Source organism: Squalius cephalus (genome assembly GCF_949319135.1).
Source record: "Squalius cephalus genome assembly, chromosome: 9".
Classification (NCBI taxonomy): Eukaryota; Metazoa; Chordata; class Actinopteri; order Cypriniformes; family Leuciscidae; genus Squalius; species Squalius cephalus.
Window position 1 is genome coordinate 22,051,137 of NC_137130.1, and position 23,460 is coordinate 22,074,596.

Sequence of the window (23,460 nt, forward strand, 5' to 3'; positions counted from 1 at the left end):
AGAATCTTTCTTCTTTGTATCGGCGTCCTCTCGTACGCCCAGCGTGACGTTTGGTGACTCGTTTGACCTACAGTGCATTGTGAAGCCACGGCACAATCCCAACGTTCCTGCTGCGGTCACATGGCGCTTCCAGCCAGCAGAGGGCGATGGAGAGTTCCGAGATTTGGTGACGTTCACGCGGGATGGCACTCTGCAGTGGGGCGATCAACTGCTGGGCCTTGGCACGCGAACCACTGTGGATCGTACACCCACTAACACCAACTTCCGTCTCAGCATCACCCGAGCCGGACGCAAGGAGGCCGGGACGTACCAATGTGCTGCCTTACTTTATCGGAGGAATTACGATGGCACCTGGAGCACGGTGGCCAACCGCACCTCCAACCCACTGGGCATCAGTGTACTGCAGCCTGGTGAGTCTAAAAACCGCTTCTGTCGCAGGAAAGGTGCATGTTAGGCTACCTGACTGCTTGACGGAGGGCAAGAAACGACCATGACTGTTCCGAAGCCACTAAATTACAGATAAGTTCCACTGACACCCTTTAGGGTTTGTAACTTTGAAACATGCTCATGGTAGAAGCTGGAGTCACTCCCCAGCCTCAAAAATTAGCATAAGCGTTATAAAGAAGCACAGATGACAACTCACACTTTACTGTCACTACAGAAATAAAGATTTCACTGATAATGCACCATGTTGTAGTCTGGCCTAGTTTCACAACTTCCACCCTCACTAGTCTTCCACCCTCTTTTGTCATGTCTGCATGTGTGTTTTTCCCGAGATATTGGCCTCTGTGTGCTCATAAGAGTAATTGAAATGACTGGCGTGTGTGTGCAGCTGAGGCAGGCCTTCCTAATGGCCTGGAGTGCGCAAAGAAGAGGTTGTTAATATCCTCCACACCAGAGAAAGCGATTAGAAGAGAAGAATATGAATGGGGGTGGGGGGTGGGTCATTAGAACAAAAATTGGAGCTCATTAAATTTAGTCCCTCTGGACTTCAATCCCTGGACAGAACAATGCCACTCTCAAAAGGAAGACCTCCTCATTGACCTCACACACACGTTTGTTTTTTATGGTGGAACTTTCCATTGACTTCTGCTGTTTTATATTGAGCTAATGATATCACCCATCCCCTTCATTAAGACATTATTTTGTATATTTTTCAAGCTGTTTTTGTTCTGGTGATCATTGTCGTACCCACAACGTGGTGATTTCAGGTTTTACTGTCCTTGTGGGGATATATGGTCAGGTTGACCAACACGAAGAGTGTTAAATGGACCTGTGCCGGTGCCCATAATGAACCAACATTCATAATATACCCTTGTCACAATACCAAAATTTCAGTAGTTAATACCAATACTAGTGAAATTTCACTTTTCCTCGATACAAATTGCACAGAAAAGGCTAATACAATATGTTATTGAACACATTCCTTTATTTAAAAAAAAAAGTATAATTTTATTGTAAATTAAAAGGTTTCTCATTTAAATTAGCATTAATGACACAGATACGGTGTACATGTTAGGAGATCCTCAGACCTCACTCATATGACAAAAAGGCGTCATGCCTCACACTAAAAGGCTTCAGTCATTGGACAAAATGGCATCGCGCCTCAGACTGAAAGGCTTCAGGTCTCAGGAAAAACGATGTCAGGTCTTGTACAATTAGGCATCGGACCAAATAGCCTCAGACTAAAAGGCATCAGACAAAAAGGCATCGGACGAAACGGACGCAGACAAAAAGGCATCAGACATAAAGGCATCTGACGAAATGGACCCAAGGCCCCGATATATTCACTGCAAAGTTCTTTTTATTCTTTGCTTAGGGGTAAAACAAAGTTGAAAATACTGTTAGTGAACATCCCGAGACCATCCACGCTGCTGAGAGCGGCGTTTATACAAATGTGCACACAACAAAAAATGACAGCAGTTAATAAAGCAACTGATCATAGTGATGTGTATGTTTGCACCAGCTCTGCAATTCAACACTGCAGTCTATTCACGTCACGTTTATTTATATAGTAGGCTACTTTATGCAATAGATTACTTTAAAGCAGCAGCTTTATAGTCAAACATGTAAAAAACAGCTATGTTTGTGTGTGTGTATGTTACTTATGTAGAATCTATCTATTGATGGTATTCATTGTATGTATTTATGTAATCCCTTGGCAATGTTCTTTATGTAGGCTAATTATTCAAGCATAAAAAAAAAAGCAGAGAGAGAGAGAGAGAGAGAAGCTGTACTTGAAATTTTATTCTTAGTTTTAATTAAATGTTACACTGGTCAGGAGAAATAAAGCAGTTTCCCCGGTAACCTCTGTACACAATTCTAAACAATTTAATAGTTCTGCACAATTTAAACAGTAAGAAAACCGTGTGCATGTGTAAGACTGGAGAAACTGGAAGAGAGGTCTACTCTCTGAGAAAACAAAGGAAATTAACATTTGAACTATCTTGCTATATTACCATCCCCATTCGAGACACGATCACACTTGAGTTGATCACCTCCCAATTTACACATCATTCCCTTCACCTGAATTCACTCAAAAATCTATATGGTTTAATATGAACAAATATCATACAGTATTATACATCTTTGGTATCATTTGAAATGTCTCAGTGCGACTGGTACAAAGGTCTCATTCCCACAGATGTAAACCAAAAAGGTAATAAGGTGTGGAGAGTTTAGAGATGTCTTGTTAACTGCTGTGGTTGTGCCCCCATCTAAATCAACTCCTGTCCCCAGTAAGTCTGGGACGGTGATTAATGCAAATTCCCACTGTGAACTCATGTTTACATTTGAAAAGAGGTTTCTGCCTTGGTCTGAGTATTTAGGGAGATGCTGAAGAAGACTCAAATTAGCCTGTGATGCGGAGTGTATGCAGGCACTCCGCATCATGTATTTTATAATGTCAGTTTCGCATCTTCTCTCTTTATTCCAGAGCATTTGATGTTTTGTATTTATTATCTTTGAACTGATGAAATTGGCATGGTACATTTACCTGACATAATAAATTGTTACATTTGATTTTATTCCGACTGACTCTGAAATTGTTTTCCCAAGTAGATTAAACGGATTCGTATGTTACGCAAGTTTTGCGTCAGATTAGTGACGACTAATATTTGGCACTAATTCAAGTGTGTTTTGCAAAGACAATAAGTGAATTTCCATTTACCAACCTAAATGTGGGTGTGTCTTACCTCTGTTTTAATTTAATGTTACTTTAGATAAGTGGACGTGGGAAACCACGGCATGGCCAATCCAAAGCTATTATAAGACAAGTAAAGTTGGTTGATTTATATCTGTAGTAGTGGCCATACCTCTATTGAAGTAAACATTACGTTAAATTCAAGTGTATGCAATTCCATGGGGCTATACCAAAGTATATTTGATTGTGCAAGCGTGAATGTGACCGATCTCAGCTATATAGCAATTACCTGTTTGGTGACCGAAGCTGGCGAGCTTGTGATTGTGAGACCCACGTTAAACAAGGCGTGAGGATCTCTGAGAGACATAGCTTCCTAATATGAACAGGTAAAATATAAGTAAAGAGTTAAATAGAACAATCAAATGTATTGCTAAACTATTATTGACCAATAACCAATTGGCAATCTAACCTAAATTTGAGGTTGTGATCTAAAAGAGTCAGATATAAAATGGAGTCAGATAAAAGCTAAAAGCTAAATTACTTTGCCAGAACGCAGAGACCTTCACCCGTTCTATCGGAAACCGACATTGGGCCGATCTAGACAGGCATGTGACGTCACATTGAGGCAGGGCATTTCGAAGCTTTCGTGCTTCCTTCTGAGTCCGTTTTGTCCGATGCCCTTTTGTCCGATGCCTTTATGTCTGATGCCTGAGGCTGTTTGGTCTGATGCCTAATTGTACGAGACCTGACATTGTTTTTCCTGAGACCTGAAGCCTTTCAGTCTGAGGTGCAATGCCGTTTTGTCCAATGACTGAAGCCTTTTAGTCTGAGCCATGACGCCTTTTCGTCATACGAGTAAGGTCTGAGGATCTCCTAAAATGTACACAGTACTCAGAGCAGAAAGTTTGTTATGCTGCTTTTTAAACTGCAAGTGCTAATGCAGAGATATTTTATTGAATTTTTAATTTTTTTTTATTGCACCCCATCTTTTGACCCACAAATTCAGTTTGGCATTGGTGTTAGCATTGTATTTAGTGTATTGTTTATTTCATTATTTATTTACATTACCATTCAAAAGTTTGGGGTCAGTACGATTTTTTGAAAGAATGCTCACCAAGGATGTGATTCTCATTATCACTACTCATCATTACTATTAAAAGGGTTGTGCTGCTTAATATTTTTTTGTGGAAATTGTTTTTTCAGGAATCTTTTTTGAATAAAAAGTACAAAAGGACAGCATTTATTTTAAATATATATAAATATCTTTCCTACCATTTTGAATGACTTTACTGTCACTTTTGGTTAATTTAATGCATCCTTGCTAAAAAAATCATACTGAACACAAACCTCTGAACAGTAGTTTATATTTTTATGTGTTTATATACATATACATACATATGTGTGTGTATATATATATATATATATATATATATATATATATATAATATATATATATAAATATATATATATAATATATATATAATATATATAAAAAAAATAATATATATATATATATATATATATATATATATATATATATATATATATATATATATATATATATATATATATATATATAAATATATATATATATATTCTTATCAACCAAAGTAATTGCACTTTTAATGGCACTATCTAGTAATTCAACAAAAATGTAAAAGATTTTGAAACCTTCATTGATTGTTTACAGATTCTAATAATTTATTATGATTTTACATGACAAAACCACTGTTGTGCCAGCTGGAGCGCCCAACAGTTTTTTCTAATGAGGCAGAGGTGTAGTGTACAGGTACCTCATTCTTATTTCTGAGCCAGATCATCTCCATAGAGCTCACTGGCATGGAAACACACTCCTGTCTGTCCTTTGTCAAGCCGTGGTGTCTCTACAGACTAGTCAGTACAGCAGCAGATGTGTTTATTCTACACCATTTTTTTCTATTTATTTTTTGCATGTAATTGTGGGTGTATGTGTACATGTATATTTTGTTGACATTATTTGTAACCTTGACCCTATGCGCCATAAAGTTTGTTTTAATGTTTAGATGCATGAGACCTCATACCATTGCCTTTCATCTCTCCATTTCAAGTTGTGTTTGTAACTGTTGTCTAACCCGGTGTGGAGCTGAGCCCCTTAGTAAGAATCAATGCAAGGACTTGGCAGGAGTTAATGGCTGTAAGACAACCCTGGGGGAGAAACATGCTCTGCTTTCCCCCGCAGGCCTGCTCCCTGCCCTCCGGCAACACTCAAATCAGTGCAGCCCGCTGGAGACTTGCTCGTAGGTACACTAGCTCATTTCAGCCTGAGGTTCCCTTGTTACAAAGCTTATCTAAACAGGATTGTGCTTTTGTGTTTGTGATGCCTTTTTGAATGTAAGATGGCTCAAATGATACAGACAGAAAACCAAATGCAATATAAAATGTCATGCATTTGGAATATATTGAATGCATCAAAATATCCTTAAATTGGTTCTATTAACATCACCATTATGAGTTCTATTAGCATTGACAGTATTACCAGCATCATTGCCAAATTACTCCTTATTATACTTTAACTTCCTGAAATCAACATTTTTATTGCCGCCGATGCATCACTTAAGTCTATCAGGGGAACTTTTAGGGAGGATCAAACAACAAACATGTGTGACTTCATTTCTTCCATGGAACACAAAAGGAGAATTTAATTGGTTGTTCTTTTCCATGCAATTAGAAGCCATGGATGTCTCCTTGGAAAAAACTCTCAAGCTTTTTCAGAACAGAAAAGCACCGTAAAAGTTTTGAACATTTTCTGAATCCATGTGCCAGACAAAAACTACAAGTATGTGATAAAAAACCGTCCATGCATAGTTCTTAAAGTGACAGCAGCCTAATATTCCTGCTGTTGCCTATGTTTTTAATGTTTTAATCTGTGTGATAGACAGAAAGTAGTATTTGATACACAAGAACTATAACGTTCATTACTGAGAATATTGCCCCTCTATTGAGCATCTAAATATGGATCATTTAGCCAGTGAGTTGAACTGGAAAACTAGATCAGGGTGATTTAAATAAAAAAAACATCTGACTCAAAATAATGAGTTGTCCTTTTTAAATCTTTTAAAGATTTGCCAGTATAATTCTTCAGAATTTCTCCTTTTATGTTCCACAGAGGAAAGGAAGTCATACATGTTTGGAACGACATGAGGGTGAGTAAATGACAAAATGTTAATTTTTGGGTGAATTATTTAAGCCTTTTTTTTAGCAATTAATATTTTCTGTATTATTGAAAGTTTTGTTGACATTACCTATTAGCTCCAGTAAAGTCCTTTTAAAGTGAAGTGTGAGCCGTTGTGGCTGTAAAGGCAGGGTGAGTGCCCAGATTCCTGTGAGCTTGTTTGCTACGTTTGACTTCCTGCTGGGCAGTCTGACACATTGATGTCTGCGAGACAGGAAATTCCACCTGATGCTTTGAAATCCGAGATAAATTGCCTTAAGGTTGTGTAGACTGTTAACGCTTTTTGCTAGTCATTGAGTTTCACTTCCATACTAAACATGCTGTACATTCTGGTTATTTTCATCCTCCGACTACACTCATCATAAGTTGGAACACTGGATCCCACAATGCAGTGCTTTTAACATTCTTGTTGTGTCTCAAATGACACATTTTACACTATGTATTAATGCACTATGTACTCAACTGTGTGGTGTATGAATTATATAAGGTTATTTTGTCATTCAACATCAGAGTCTGAAGATGCAACAGTTTAGTGCATGAAGTGTTCAACATTCCACACTTTGTCTTTTCGGTTAATTAAGTGCATCATCCGGATATTTAAAATGCATTTTCATTTTCATGGTGAATGAACTACTCGCACTATGTATACTGCAAAACGGCATAGAATAGTGCATAAGTATGCGATATGCGAATTTTTTTTGTAGCATATAGTCGACTAGTTATTCAGTGTAAGTTCACTAGAAAATGGAAAAGTATAATTTAACTCTTGATGCTTTTGTTGACTAAAACTAAATAAAGTATAATAAAATATAACTTAAATAGCTTAACTTAAACTTAAAAACAAACTAAGTGGTAACTAATTGAAATAAATAAGTTGAGCTTGAAGTACTAAAACTGAAAACAAAAATGTAAATAAATTAAAGATATATATTATTTAAATATAATAAAAACAAAAACTTAAACTAAATTAAAAACTAAAAATATACAAATAAAAGCTAATTCTAGTATAATAATAGTGTATCAATTTTACTACTAATAATATTAGGAGTCATGCAATGCTGCACACTGCGTTTTATAACTTTAAAAGCTAGTATGCAGTATAGACTGTATTATTGGATGTTCTGTATCTGAGGTAATCAGGAAATCTATATTAGTTTGCTAGGGATCTGTCACAAAGTATTAGCAAAATGTAGCCCCTCCCACAGGACAGATACAGTTCTCAGGCATTTTCTCAGTGGCTTGTGACAATTGACATCAGGGACTGTTGTTGTGTAAACCCATTCTACGGTTGCAGTACTTTTTCCCAGTAAGATTCTTCAGTCTTACTACTCCTTATGTGCCAACGGTTTGGTTTACACAAGCATCACGCACATATGTTTAAGATGCAGAGCGAGGCAGAGCTCTTTGCTCCACTGGCTCCGTGACCTTACTCTCTCAAGGGGAAAGCCGGCACCCACACGACCCTTCAGCATGCATTTGGGAATCAACTTATCATCCTGAGCACTCGTTTAGTTTCCCTGGTGTATGCTTCACTGTGTTTATTACACTGAATGGTAGGCCGTTAGAGAGCAAACACAGAGACGTTTGAGCAATAGCCCGTGACTTTCCGCTGAAATTTTTCTTTAAATCCATTTGAATTTAAAAGTGTAGTTTTTGAAATTTTGTAGCAACCCTCCGGCCTCATGAAGAACTTCAACACAGAGGCAGTTTCCCAGCTATACCGAGTTAAAAAGGTGTGATTGCTTAACGTTGTATCCAAAAAACATTTCATAAACATAATCAAACACAGCCCTGCTGTTGATGTTTACTTCATTATTGACTTTTCAGAATAGCACTGATGGAGTCCCGGAGTGTCTCTGTCATCATCTGTCTCTGAATACAGCTTCTCCAGTCTCTCTCAGCTATAGGACGCATTGGAGCGTTTGATCGGAAGATAAGTTTTACGCAAAGACTGAAAAGGGGCGAGAGAGAGAGAGAGTGAGAGACCTCCTCTCTAAACTAACTTACATCTGCTCTGTTTGTAGTCCAAAACTTTGAAGAGAATTAGCAGTTTTGAGCTGTGTGTTCTCTTGTGAACTTTTAACGGATTTTTAGGAGTATTATGAGTAAAATAAGGTCTGTTAAATTTACTTGAAGAGACTTTTACATTTTGTTCTAAAATATCAATTCTGAAGTCACCGTGTTTGGTTTTAAAATTCATGTTTAAGGTATGAATGTGTGTAATTTATGTTGAAGAAAAAAACATGAAACTTGAAAGACTCTTTAAAGAGAAAGTTCACCCAAAGTTGAAAATTAACTCCAAACCTGAATTATTAATATTATTATTATTTTTATTACTATTTTTTATTATTATTACAGTAAAAAGATGATGTTTTAAGAAATGTCTCAGTGTTTTGTTTTTGTCCGTACAATGAAAGTCATTGGGGTCCAGTGTTGTTTTCATTGTATGGACAATGACATTCTTTAAAATCTTATTTTAGTTTTCACAGAAAAAATAGTCATGCAGGTTTGGAACGGCAGAATGTTCACCTTGAACCATCCCTTTAAATAGCTTTTTTTTTCATATTTATCCCTTTAAATACCTTATTTAAATACCTCCCAGACATGAAAACTTATACTGCGTTGTAGGTTATTTATATAACTTCTTTTATCAACGTCACAATATCAGATTAACATGTGCATTAATCAGTTAGGGGAAGTATTTATTTTAGGTCCTGTAACTTGTCATTTAATATGTTTCACCTTTTAAAAAATACCTTCACAATATTAATTTATCTTCATTTTAAATAGACCTGCAGTGTTCATTTTTAAGTACAAATATACCATGTAATAAATTCAAATGAGCAACAATGCTGTTTAAAATAATTTTAGATGGAGTATAGCATGTCAAGCCACCGAACTTCCCTAAAGTATTTCAATGCAGCCCATATGCTTCATAAACAATGTAGAACATTAATTTTCTCTGCTTTATCTTTATATCTGTTTGTGCTAGTTTTCTAAATGTTAAATACTTCTGGCTAAATGTTGCGAGCTGACATTTGGAGAAACTGGTTGCGTGGAGAAAATTCTCTGAAAGAAATGGAGACTGGAGTGGGGTAATGATGTGTGAAAACATCATGCAACTGACTGAATGCATTATTGAGAGACATTAAATCATGTCTCCAGAAGTGCCTGTTTAATATGTATAAGGCAAAAAGCGCCTTCTTACCGCGTGAACGTGAGGAACAACAGAGTGGCTCAGTATAAATACAATAAATTTAATATTTTTTGCAAGGATGGCTTCGTTCACACGGTGAAAACAAACACTACACATTCCTCTGAAACAAGTTGGATGCTTGCTCTGTGTGCTCAGGGAGCTCGAGAAGGTCTGCATCTGGCAGTAAAAAGGTAGATGTTTATCTCGTCTCATAGGACAGGTCGTGGCTGCTTTAAAGCCTTTTAATTCATATTTAATATGTAGGCCGGCTCTGTGTGCTTACCTCAGCACCCACATCTGGAGTTCCTCACAGCATCATGGGAACAGACTGTGGTGCCACAGCTACACCCCTTAATTTCTGCCTCGCGGCTCATAAGACATCACACAGTCTCTTGCTATTCCCCTCACCCACTTGTATTTTTTGACTCTTTCTCCTAAACTCTACCTTCTCATATTTCAGATTTGGTACCGTTAAATCAGCTCCTTTACATTGAGATTTCTGTTGGCGCAATGGCACGATGGGCATTTCACCAGACATTCAGAATATTTAGTCCAGCAAAACAATAAACAGCATTAACACTAATGAAAAGTGTTCTACGTTCTCTGTCCATGTAAAAACTTGACCCCAAGTGGCTGTTTTGCTTTAGATCTTTGAAGAAAATTCTTTATTTTCCTACTATGTCTTTTTCTGTCACTATATGTCCATTTCAACCACCGTAGACAGTGACCATGTTTAAATGCCCGCTATTTTCTGAAAAAAATCCATATTCTGGTTCTATTCTGAATAAGACATTTATTTGCATTTTAATAATTTGGCTGTAATCAATGTGATTTGTAATCAATGTATTAACGGGAAAGTTCTGCCAAAAATGTTAGTTCTGTCATTAATTACTCACCCTCATGTCGTTCGAAAGCTGTAAGACTTTTGTTCATCTTCGAAATGAGGATATTTTTGATGAAATCGAAGAGCTTTCTGTCCTCTCCATTCACTGGTCACTATGAATCATTGGAGTCTATGCGCCGGGAATATGCACTATTATTAGTGTCAGAGAGAGAACTAGTAGGATTGTTTGCTGAGGTATGGAAGAGATGGATGATTAATATAACTGGCTCTGAATGCTAATGATAGTGCATATTCCCGGCGCATAGACTCCAATGATTCATAGTGACCAGTGATGCTGCTTTTCTTGCTGCCTTCATGCATTAAACACTGCGTAAATTAAAGAACTCAAGTATATGTTATCCTGTAATTGCTTATCATGCTGATTTATTTCATTTTACTAAAAAAAAAAAAAACAGGTCTTTGATTTGAAGTAATATTTGAATAATTCATGTAGGAAGGTATTAAGTTGTGTTTCTCCCAGAGACAAGGAAGATGTCAACAACATGTAGGCGATATTGTGTGTGTGTGTGTGTGTGTGTGTGTGTGTGTGTGTGTGTGTGTGTGTGTGTGTGTGTGTGTGTGTGTGTGTGTGGGCTGCAGGGTGTTTCTGGGGGCAGGAATTGGCAGTGTTTATAGCCGGAGGTCTGGTGTGTGTGTGTGTGTGTGTGTGTGTGTGTGTGTGGCTATGGCCTGAGGAAAGGTGTTTGGCACTGCTGTCAGGCTCTGGTGTGATAGCCGCCATTGATCGCTGTGCTCTCTCTGAGATAGTTTATTATGGCATTGTTTTATGGAATATTATAGTATTTATTATGATAAAATGATTTATCCGTGCACATATTTTTAAAAATCAACTTTTAAAAAAATGCTGCATGGCGAGAGGAACCACTTTACTTGGATGTATACCATAATGGGGAAGAAAACAGTGTTGCAATTTCCATTTCATAATTAAACAAATCCGTCTGTCTGTAGAATTGACAAGAAAACAAAATGTCTCATGCTTTCTCTCCAGAGTAACTTCCATTTTATCTAGAATGATAAAACTGCATAGCACACTCGTTTTAAATACTTTAAATATTAATGTATCCGCATAAACTCCTACACTGGACAGTTGCTCATTCCACCCCTTCCTCCTCATGGGTTCCTGTCGTAGATCCGTGTACATTAGATGTGGGTTGTGAAGGCAGTTTATGTGATTCAGTTTCTGAGGAGGATGCCAGCACTAACGGCATGAAGGTGGACGTATGAAGTTTCCGAGAGTAGGTTGTTTCAGGCGTTGCTCTGTGTTCGTTAAGCTGTCCCTCTGTTCCACTTCTGCCACTTAATGAAACAGCACCGGCAGGTTGATCCAAAGCTTTGTGGCATCGATATTCATCTTCCCTTATTGCTCACGCTTTTGCTTGAATTTGAATTTCTGTCTTCAAGTGCAATAGAGGGAAACTCCTCTAGCTGTGATTTCATCAGAAATCCATAACGACGACGACGACGACTCCACACACAAACACTCTGTGTGCAGCATCTCAGCAGGGGCTGCATTGTGATTTTCTCCTGTTTGAGCTCAACTTTCTAAATCTTTTTACATTTTAAAACTAGATTCGGCATTTAAATCTGAATATGATGGGTTGTTTTTCCTCCCATGATTGCGTTTGTGCTTTTATGGTCGAATGTGAAATGCAATAAGAAAACACATGTTCATTTATGACGATCTCGAGGGACGCTGCCTAACCTTCCAACGTTGTGAGACAATCTAATCTGTGTGTGGTAATGCCAGTGGATGTGTCCTAATGGGACCATTGCCACTCCAGATTAATGAAGCAGTCAGATGTGGAATATGAACATTTTTTCATTAGTTTCTCAGCAGAAAACGGAATGAGAAATGAAACCGAAACAGGATTTAGTGTTGCCCTACATAGAATATGGAACCAAAAGAGTTCACCTACACACAACCAAATATAAAGGACATGCTGTTTGCACATGCTTTCATCACAGAAAACAGACAAATTGTCACTGTCAGAGCTGTGGTGGGTGTGCATGCTGACATATTAGCTCAGTTTCAAATCCAAACCCGGTGAGCTGCCTACCTAGACAGCATTTTAAGGCATCATGCTGTTACAGCATTAGTATTCTGCCTTGAAATATGTCTTTTTGGTCGTGTTCTAAGACCGCATCGCCTGCAGAGTGAGAGGAGAATCCCGCAATGCATTGCACGGAAGTCAAATATCCTTGTTTTTCATTCGGTACTGCAATATATTGATACAAGGCTCCATCTCATTAAAGCTGCAGTCCGCAGTTTTTCCTCTTTGTCGCCATCTCTGTTCGAAATCTGCAATTGCAGTTATTCGCGGAATTATCAACTTTACGTGCGTTGTGCCTCGGCATGGCACAGCGCGGATGAATCCAGTGTTTTGAGGAGAATGTGCGGCTGTCAGTCACCGTGCCGGTGTGGATACTGTCATTCGCAATCACAGATTCTACTTTTTGGAAGTATGACCAACATAAGTATTTTCACTGGAAAATGTCATCTGATCAAGTAAGTTACATCCACTTTTGTTATTACCAACTAAGGGGAAAAAAGCATTGCAGTAAATCACGCTGATTAAATCTAACAATCGCCTATCATATCACGTCAAACCGTGCAAATTATACTTTGTTCTCAAATTGTTAATGTTAACAACATCAGCATTGCATGACTACACTTAATGCTCTTCTGATATTTTCCTTGTTTTCGCATGGGCCCGGTTGCAGTCTCTTTTTTTCTCTGAAGTCCGAAGTCTTTCACGTTTTACAATGGGTGAATCTCTAGTTGTCACTGGTGATTGTCGTTTGAACCTTTCTGGATCCACCATCAAATTGCTAAGTTTAATTATATCAAGTGCTGTGAGAAAAGGCTATAAATCTCCACCTCCAACATCCTCACACGCAACATAGCCTACTAGCCGAGACACCTTCTTTATGTGTACAGATGTGACATAATGACACAGACATGCTCGAATTTCCCGCGGAAATCCACCAGTACCACTGGAATTAAAAACATTATTACAAGCTTACCGTTTTGAATCGAGCTACGGCAAGCAGATAGTTTTCAACTCTGGCTGGTTATGTACTTGCTCAAAAAATTATTTTGGATCATTTTTAACCCAAAAAAGTTACAGACTGCAGCTTTAAATATTTGTGCGTGTTTTGTATTTTTTTTTCACTAATCAGCACATCATATTGTTAGTGTAGCAATGTGCTAACAAACATTTCAACTATTAAGTATAAAGTAAAAATTAATACTTTATTCAGCAGACATTAAATTGATCAAAATTGGCATTTATAATTGTTACAAATGATATCTATTTCAAATAAATGCTGTTCTTTTGAACTTTCTACTCATTGAGAAATCCTGTAAAAAGTAATATAAAGAAATATTAGGTAGCACAACTGTTTTCAACATTAATTGTAATAAGAAATGTTGGTTTTATTTTACAGTACATGCACTTATACTGTACTGAGTGCTGAGTATTTTAAGGTAACTAATATGGCCTAAGGTTAAGTTTAAGATTATGTTCAGGTTTAATTTATAGTAAGGACATAATCAAGGACAGGACTGTAAAATAAAGTGCTTCCAAAATGTTCATTGAGCAGCAAATCAGCATATTAGAATGATTTCTGAAAGATCGTGTGACACTTAAGAAAATGACTGTTGATGTTTAGCTGGGTTTTAGCCAATTAGTTAGCCTAACAGTCTTTAAAGTCACCATGAAGTCAAAATTGACAATTCTAATCTCTAATCAAAATAACTTCCCCTCCCTCTTGCACTGACATCTCTACTCTTCTCTGATGATGTGTTTTCTGTCACTCACATTGACATGACATCACATTGATAGCAAACCACAACCCTTCTAACCATCCAATCAATTCACAACGGACAAAATCAAGTGCTGTCCTTCCTACATTTCTTCTTGTGCCGTTTCACTCGGATATACATCACAACAGGGAAGAAAAGACGAACGCAACTTCCATCTCATGCCGACTTGAACACACTGACAAACCAAATTGTTGTAGGTGAAAGAGGTGGTGCTTCATCTGCTGAGCATTACTTTCTGTTAGCCTACATCTCACTGTGTTACTTGCTTTCCTCCATTAATCAGCCATGACTGGATCCAGTCTTACAGGAATGCGTCACCAGACCTGAGCTGGTAGTCAGCTCAAAGCTCTCTCCTCCAGTCAAATCCTTACCTTCAGTGATGTGTGAGAAGACTTTATGGCTCAGTCATCAGATTTTAAACAGCTTCCTCTTGTCTTAGATGCGAGGAAGCACTGTGGAGTGCTTGCTAGAGCGTTATCTCACTGTTTGATGTTGAGATGAGTGTTATTAGCTTGAAAAAATCAAAGGGTTATAATTAACAAACAATCAATATTAGTTTCCTTCCCCTCTCTCTCATTCGTTCTTGTGCCCTGTTCTGTTGAAACTTTCTCATTAATACAGTGCTGTCCCAGCGGCCCCTGTTAAAGTTTCAAGTGTCCTTTACATTAATGGGTCCTGGCACTGACGGATCAGTGCTCTCCCACACCTGTCGTACCCAGTGGACACCAGTCATCCTGCCTACTGATGGCTCTCACCATGCCTGTACATGGCATCTAAATTGTCACGGAGAACCGCTATCTCTTTGTCCCATGGATGGATCTCTGCTGTCCATCTTCATTAGGAGCATAGTCTTCCAACATGCACCACAATCTCCCTCCGGGGCATAAAGGATTTATCAGCCTCTCTCTTTCCTTTCCCACACACATTCTCTGTTTCTCCTTTCACGACACCCTGTAGCTTTACACTCTCTTGTCCATCCTTACTAAACCAAACTAGTGCACCTGAGCAAGTGTGAACAGCAGGCGTTTTCATATCTCCCAGAAACCTGAGAGGGGAACCACTCCCGAGATCCAGCATAGAAATCTGTGAACCTTATTGGCTGCATGACGACACTTTCTGTGGCAAATTTCACTGTAGAATGATGTGACCTACAGCGGTGGTTCTCTGATTCTGGTATATAGTTTCTTAGCCTGCATGCATAGTCATCTGGAATGTGGGATGTTGTGTAGCCGTGCTGATCAGTGTGTGTGCACCACACTGTTATTCAAAATTGGTAAAAGGAGAGCAGCAAGCAAATGAAGGCTAAAGGCAAGATATGATTTTGTTTGCCCTCGTCTTAGTAGAATCTGGATGCTCTGTTTCATGAAGGGAAGCTTTAAAAGTGGCTTCTGACTCAGAAACAACAAGGCAGATGCAGGTTTTAAGATCACATTTCTGTATTTAGTACTAATTAGTCTAAATTAAATTACAAAGTATGTATATTAACACATGCAATAGGTGTTTTTAATGTTATTTACAAATAAATATGGTTCAAAAGTTTGCGGTCAAAAAGATTTTATTTTCTCATGCCCATCAAGGCTGCATTTATTTGTATACAGTAAAAACAGTAATATTATGAAATATTATTTATTTAAAATAACTTTTCTATTTTAATATATTTTCTAATGTAATTTATTCTTGTGATGGCAAAGCTGAATTTTCTGCATCATTACTCCAGTCTTCACTTCAGTGTCAAATGATCTTTCAGAAATCATTCTCATATGCTAATTGCTGCTCAAGAATGTATTATCAATGTTGAAAGCAGTGCTGATTAATATTTGTGTGAAAAACGTGATGCTTTTTTTTTCAGGATTCTTTAATAAGTTCAAAAGAACAGCATTTATTTGGAATATAAATCGTTTTTAACATTATACGTGACTTCTATACGTCACTTTTGGTCCATTTAATGCATCATTTGCTGAATAAAAGTATTAATTTCTTTAAAAACTTATTGACTGCAAAATGTCCATACAAGGATAGTAATAACAGATTTGTTGTTTTGTTTTGTTGTGTTTTTTTTTATAAAGTTTTCTGTGATGGGTAAGTTTAGGGATAGGTTATGGTTAGGGGTTAGAATGTACATTCTGTACAGTATGAAAATCATTGTCTATGTAAAGTCCCCTTAAAAAATGGAAACCTAACATGCGTGTTTGTGTGTATTTGGATGCTGCTCTTGGTTCCTTCCATATAGATGTGCAAAAGGGCCAATTAAGAGACTGATTAGGGTCATACAGTACCAGTTTTTCTAATATACAGGAATATTGCTATTCATTAAAATATGGCATTATGCCGCTCACAGTCCTTAATCTTGCTTCTAGAGTTATGTCAGTTTCATTGAGTTAGTTGGCAGTACTTGGATGTTCTGCTTTGATCAAAGATGGTTCTTGGCCCGAGAAGCACTGATCTGCAGTATTCTCCTGACAGTATTCCAGGAGTCTTTATGTAGAGCACCTTATATTTCTTGCAGAGCCAGAAACCACCAGCTCTTTGCTCCTAATTCAATCACTAGAGCTTTGTGTGCTCCCTTATTTTCCGTCCCAGTGCCCAAGCAATAGACCTTACTCCATGACATTCACTGACACAATGGAAGATTGATGAAGCACATTTGTTTCTGAAGCATTCATATTCAAAACCATTTCATACGGGTTTGGTAATTAATTAGCTCTGAAATTATGTTCAAGGTCAAAATATAGGGTACTGTCTCTCACCAGATTCACACAGCACCCCTTCAACACACACACATACACACCTGCACTGTGGTTTAAAACCTTGTGAAGTGCCGACAGGCTAATGTGGGAAGTTGGCATAATTCTAAAGCAGCACTGCAGGTATAAATTTCAAAGATCCCCCAATACTGACTGTGACTTCAATGACAAAAATCCATCCAAATGGATTATTTTTTATATTTTTGCTATTTGTATGAAGTGTAAAGTTGCTACCTATGTAGAGTGTTCCAAATTTGTCACTTTTTAGGCTCTATTTCAGAATGCTTCCTATGTAGAACAGTAGACAGCAAGGCATTTCTCCAGCCTTGTTTAGAAATCTAAACTGATGGTGCTCCAACTGTCATTTTGCATATTTAAAAAAAAAAGATTTTCGCTCAAACCTCTTTTTGGACTATTTGAAAAACACTTTCAACTCTCAAAAATATGTCCTTATTCATCACCAGCACTTCTTTAGCAACTCTGCCTTTCTATATCTATAAACACTTCATAGCATGTTAAATCAAAGTCTCTGAGGATATCACACATCTTTTTCAAAAATGTCTCCTCACTCACTGAGCTCGCTAATGTCACTTGACTTCTTCACTCTTCAGTGCCTGCAATGTTTCCATTCCGTTTTACTCTTTGGATGAGTTGTTTTTGCTGATTATCATACAGTGCATCTGAGGCCCTGACTGTAAAACGACAGAAAGGCCTGTGGGTAACATGACCGGAGCATTAACCAGATGCTATTTAGCCTCAATCCTCGCCAGACACTCGCTCCGGCCAAAAGAAAACATTGAATTTAGTTGAATGCTCTCTCAGTGCATAAAAACACATGTCCATATGCCCTCTCTTGTAGACCTGAACTTATGCTTTCTGGGCTGGTTTTTGCTGTGTCACAGACCCGAACCCATGCATATGTAGTATGTTAAGGGAGGGGGGGGACTCGTCTCAGTAGAAGTTTGAGGATTAATGGCGGGAGGATATGCCCAGGAAACATCGAGGACTCATCTGTGGACTCCCTGCCCGAGCACAGATTCACATAATTACAATATAGCCCTAATTGCATTGTAGAAGACGGCTGGAAATCCTTCTGCAACACAAAGGAATCAGAGATGTATCAGCCTCATTAGCATAGATATTAGGCTTCCATTATGTTTTTGTAGCATACGGAGGGCAGCAGTGCTCAAGCCCCATTCTTCACTGTGCAAGGCAGATCTGCTTAAAATGCTCTCCTGAGGGAAGACAACCTCCCTCCCACCCCTCTAAAAACACACACACAATCTGTTTCCCTGGTATTAAGCACATATCAGAACGTTAATATGACACATTGCAGGCTCTGCTGCTTGGATTAACAGTTAATGGAAGAGCAGTCAAGTTTGGACGTGACTCTAAGCTGGCCTTCAATGTGCTTGAGTTAGAGCTGCATAAAAAAGAAACACTATTTATTTTTTTGATGCGTTTCACTGTCAGTCACTCTACTCCACAGTCCATAATTTCTCTTTTCCTCTCACAACTCTGTTCAGTTATCCACCTCATATAAGTTCAAAGTGAGCAGCTCTTCCACCTCTTTGCGATTTGAACAATCACCTCTTAATATTTCTGCGCCGTTTACTCATTCTCTGATCCCCCTCCCCCCCCCTTTTTTTTTTTTTTTTTTTTTTTTTTTTTTTTTTGTATGTTGTGCTTTTTCCTCTGTTCTTCTCTTCCTCTCAGGCACTCCTCTGCCTCCTCTTTCCATCTCTGATGATTATCCACCTCCACTTGTCATTGCTCCACTCAAAGCCACTTTACATCCGCAAGGCAGCAAATGGATCCCCTCTCCCTCCCTTTAAAAAAAGAGAGTGCTCCAAAAAGACTTTTATGTTTACAGGTACATCTCAACCATTTCTCAGTCTCCACTCGTGCTCGGGCAAATAGACGTGCGTGTGGAACTCATAAATATGCATGAACGGGGATATTAGTATGTTGTAAGTGATTGACAGTCGTAAGAACTCTTCATCTGTCAGTGGGGGCTGAAATTAGCAGCTACCGATTAACTGTTCATCCCTAATGACTGCTCATGATTTTGTGTCATCAACAGAACTCTTGAAACATCGCTGTTTTAATAAAGAAATAAGACTTACTTTGTAGCATAGAACTCTTTCTCCTCACATAAATGTTAGTTTTAGTGTTTTTCATACTGTTAAATGGTATGGTCTTGTCAAAGAAATCAAGGAGAGAGCCACATTCTCAGTGCGCATTATGTATTTGGTCCGCCGTGCATCAGTAATCAACATTATATTGTGTGATTTGTTGTTTCCCTTGATTATGATTCCTGTGTAAGTTAGACCACCACTGTGCAGCATTAATACGTGTTTTTATGCACTTACATAACACCTGTGGTTTGCTGTTCAGTCTAATACAGTTTGTACCTACTCTACCCTTCAATAGCTGCCTTTTTCCAGAGCCTGCATTACATTTGACATATTCACAGAGCAATCTGTGCTCAGATCAGATTGAAATCTGTACGCTGCCAAACATTAGAATGCTTTAGAAGAAAGTGCAGAGTGGAAGGTGTTACACCCAGTCAGGAACAGCCTAAGATTTGGTAAGCATTGCCATTTTGTCCTCATTAATTCCTCTTTACCTCACTGTGACTGAGCGGGCCTGGTTTATTGCATTTGCAATAAATTTCAGCTTCCGACAAAGTTCTGGCAGTGCCATTTAGTGTGACATTCGTGCCGTTTGACTGCTCCTACGAGCTGTCAATGGAACGTACATTCTGACTTTTACCCAAGATCTCACTGGGATCAAAATGTACAGAATTTAGTTTCAATATATGCTTTTTTGGACATTTTGATTGCTCCGTGTTTTCATAGTACAACCAACTTTTTTTTTTTTTTATTCTACATGATAAAAAACGTCAGTGCGTTACAAAAGTGGACGTCACCACAATAAATGTTTTCTTAAATTAATAAATAATATGTCTTTCTGGATGGGAAGGCTGCATTATCTTTGGAGATTGCGTCATCAATAAATAAACCAAATAAAAGCATCTTTATCTCGGCAGCGCAGCGTGTTTGTAATTAACTGGGGCTAACAAATTGGACACACGCAGGAGGAGGGAGCGCAGCTCGCTGTCTTCTTAGAAAATCACAAATGCACTCTAAACATTTTCTCTGTTTGCTTTTTCCGCTGCCAACCTCCCCCTCCGCACCTCCTCGCCCTCCGTCTGAGAGCCGTCACAAACTGCCTGTAATCAAGCTCTGAGCTCTTTAAAATGTGCTGCTTGATTTGCTTCATTTCCGCAGTCTTACTCTCCCATCTTTCTTTTCTTCCTCCTCTCTTGATTTTCATACATTTATTGATTTTCCTAATTCGATTTACGACAGAAAAGAAATGGCTTGCATTTTTGTCTAGAACACATATCTTGTTTAATTAAATTGTTTAATCATGCCTGATGGAGTCGGAGAGGATCCTGTCAGAATTTAATTGGGCGCTTTCCTTCAATAGGACAAATGTAGAAGGCCCTCTGAAGGCTTCAGACCTAGTAAGGGTAACCCTAAAAGCAAGTGAATGATTGCAAACCCACGCACGATTATTCATAACTATGGCTAATTTGAGTGGGGAGATAATCTTATCTGCACCAACTCATGGGAGAAAATGAAAGAATAGCTGCTCCTGTAGGACGGAAAGTACAAAGACCAATGGACCTCATTTCGATCTTGTCAAAGGCTCCCTTCTCTGCTCATTTTCTTTATTAGAAAATTGAATGGGGAAAGAGAGAGAACAGAGCATCAGTGCACTTATGCTGAAAGAAAAGCATGACCAGGAGTGAGCTTGAAACAGAGATGGCAAATGTTTCCAATCATGTTTGCTGTATTGCTTTTCTGTTGCCCAGGAGACTAAACTGCAGCTCAAATGCGAGCAGCCTTGCATAACTTTTCTCCGATTTCAAAGCCTCAGTAAATAACCTTATGTAAATCTGAGAAATATTGTATGATTGTATTTAATTGTGCCCGAGAGCCTGAATCAAGCATCAGTATTATTCAAGTCACCTTGCAATACAGATTGTTTCAAAGCAGCTTTACAGTGATAACAGAAAAATGATGCATTTCGGCTGTTGTTCATCTGAAGTCAGTTCCGTTGTAAAGAGCATCAATTATTAACAGTTTATTTCATCTATAAAGCAGTTCTGCAAAAAAAAAAAAAAAAAAAAAAAAATGATTTCATCATCCAGCTCAGTTCAGTTCTTATACAACAGCATCAGTAGGCAGATCAATAATGTTGAATATTAAATGTCCCCAACTAAGCAAGCCAGAGGCTACAGTGGCAAGGAAACCAAACTATCAGGTGACAGAATGGAGAAAAAAACCTTGGGGAAAACAGGATCATCTGGGGGCCAGTTCTCCTCTGGCCAATGAATGAAAAAAAAAAAAGAAGTGATTTATCATTCAGGATCCCAAGTCAAAACACAAGTCAGATTGGAATCGGTAGCATTTCCTTTTGCTTGAAAATTGAATTCATCATGTCGGCTGGGTTTTGAAATTAAAATGTTGATAATGTCGTCGTAATCCTAGTTATCGGTTAGTTCTATTTCAAAAGGCAAAAGTTTCAAGTTGTTATGGTATCCTGTCATCTTTGTCTAGGCGCGTTTCTTTCATAAATGTGTCATAGATAACGGTTTGTCCATTTTTGTAATAACATAAAAAGGACACTGCTGCTAGTTGGAATCTGGATATTGGTGCGAAGAAGAACATAACATTACTACTGGCGTGACGTAACTGAAGAGACGAATTAGCATATTATTGTTACTATTAGAGTTCAATTAGTGCTGTCAGTCGACTAAAATTTTATTCGGATTAATCACAGTTTTGTTACACTTATCGTGAAATTAACACATTCATTTTGTAATAATTTGCTATATCCAGCAAAGTAAACAATCAGATTGAAGACCTATTCTTACCAAAAATTTATTTTCTGCAAGCTTCAAGGAACCTTGGAGAAGGACACCAAATAAGCACCCATGAAAAAACAATACAGAAAAAAAAACTTTACAGAATTCACAGTGTATAGTATGTGTAAAAGAGAAACAACAAAGAGCTTGTTTTCATTTTAGACTAGCTGCGATACCGAACAGGACCACATGGAGACACCAAAAACTCCTAAATCAACCGCCTTGACTTGACTGCATAAACCAACAATTACTAAACACAGCAACGTACACAATCATGACAGATCAAACATTATCCTGAGTGTGTCTGGAAACAACACAAATAAACTGAAATATAACTGAAAAGCGTACGATCAATGATCGAGAACGCACATACAGGGTTTGTTGTTTGAGCATCAATATAAAAGACTCTCACATGCTTACTGTACGACTCCTGTACGAGACCAAAATCAGAAACAATCTCTTCAGAAACAATTATTGAATATTACAGAGCTTGTGTTTTAAAGCAAAGACACTGAAATGAATGATTCACCAAAAATGCAATGTGAGTCTCTATTCTCTCTGATATATCTGATGTAATCAGCCTAGCCTCAGTGAAAACTTTCCCAGAATTTACCGGATTAAAATTGGTCTTGATCACAAACAGAGAAGCAGAATCATTATATTAATGGGCGCTCCTCTTGTGACATCATGGACCATCATCATCCAATGAATTGCTGTGTTTAACACACAAGCTTTAGACATGGTCACGCTGAGGGCATTCCTCGTACCATCATTATCAGACACAGCGTTGAAGATCCACTTTGAAAGGGAACTTGTAAAAGATTCATCTCACCACACAACTGCCATTAACCCTTTCGCACGTACGATCACACCGGTGTGATCAGTCTAGGCCTGTCCCTGGAGCGTACGATCACACCGGTGTGATCAGTCTAGGCTGTCCCTGGAGCGTACGATCACACCGGTGTGATTAGAACGGTCAGTGCATCACGTGATCAACTGCTAAATTCAAATGTGCTTTTGCGCGTTGGCTGGCGCTGAGCCAGAGACAAGCACTCAGAGCTGTCATATATCACAACTTTAAACCACATAATGTTTATTTTAGGTTTCAGACATATAAATTCACATAAGTACTAAAAAAACAATACATTTAGAGTTTGTTAGAGTTTGGAAGTAGCAATAATAATCCTTTCCATTATAATTAGACACGTTTTATTCATATCAGATAGGCCCTACACATTGTGTAAGTAACTTTAAACAACAAAACACATCCACTTGCATGTATTTGACGATCGGAATATCAGATATTTCATGCCATAGCTAACAAATTTGTGAATATTTTGAATAAAAAAGGAAAAATTATGAAAAAGGAGCAATGACGCGTCACCATGGAAACCATAAAGTGACATGTTCTAAATAAAGGTCGCCTTGAAAAACTCACACTGGGGAGGTCAGCCAGAATATTTTAAACTTAAGTGTGAAAGGTTAAGGATCTTATAAA

General features: G+C 38.1%; 1 protein-coding gene across 1 annotated transcript in view; it reads left to right on the forward strand.

Moving 5' to 3' along the window:
- The window catches only part of igsf3 (immunoglobulin superfamily, member 3), a 154,601-nt gene that overhangs the window by 119,690 nt on the left and 11,451 nt on the right, over positions 1 to 23,460 (forward strand). Inside the window, exon 6 of the mRNA XM_079881417.1 lies at positions 3 to 410. Coding sequence (XP_079737543.1) covers positions 3 to 410 — 408 coding nt within the window. The remainder of the gene's footprint in view (positions 1 to 2; positions 411 to 23,460) is intronic.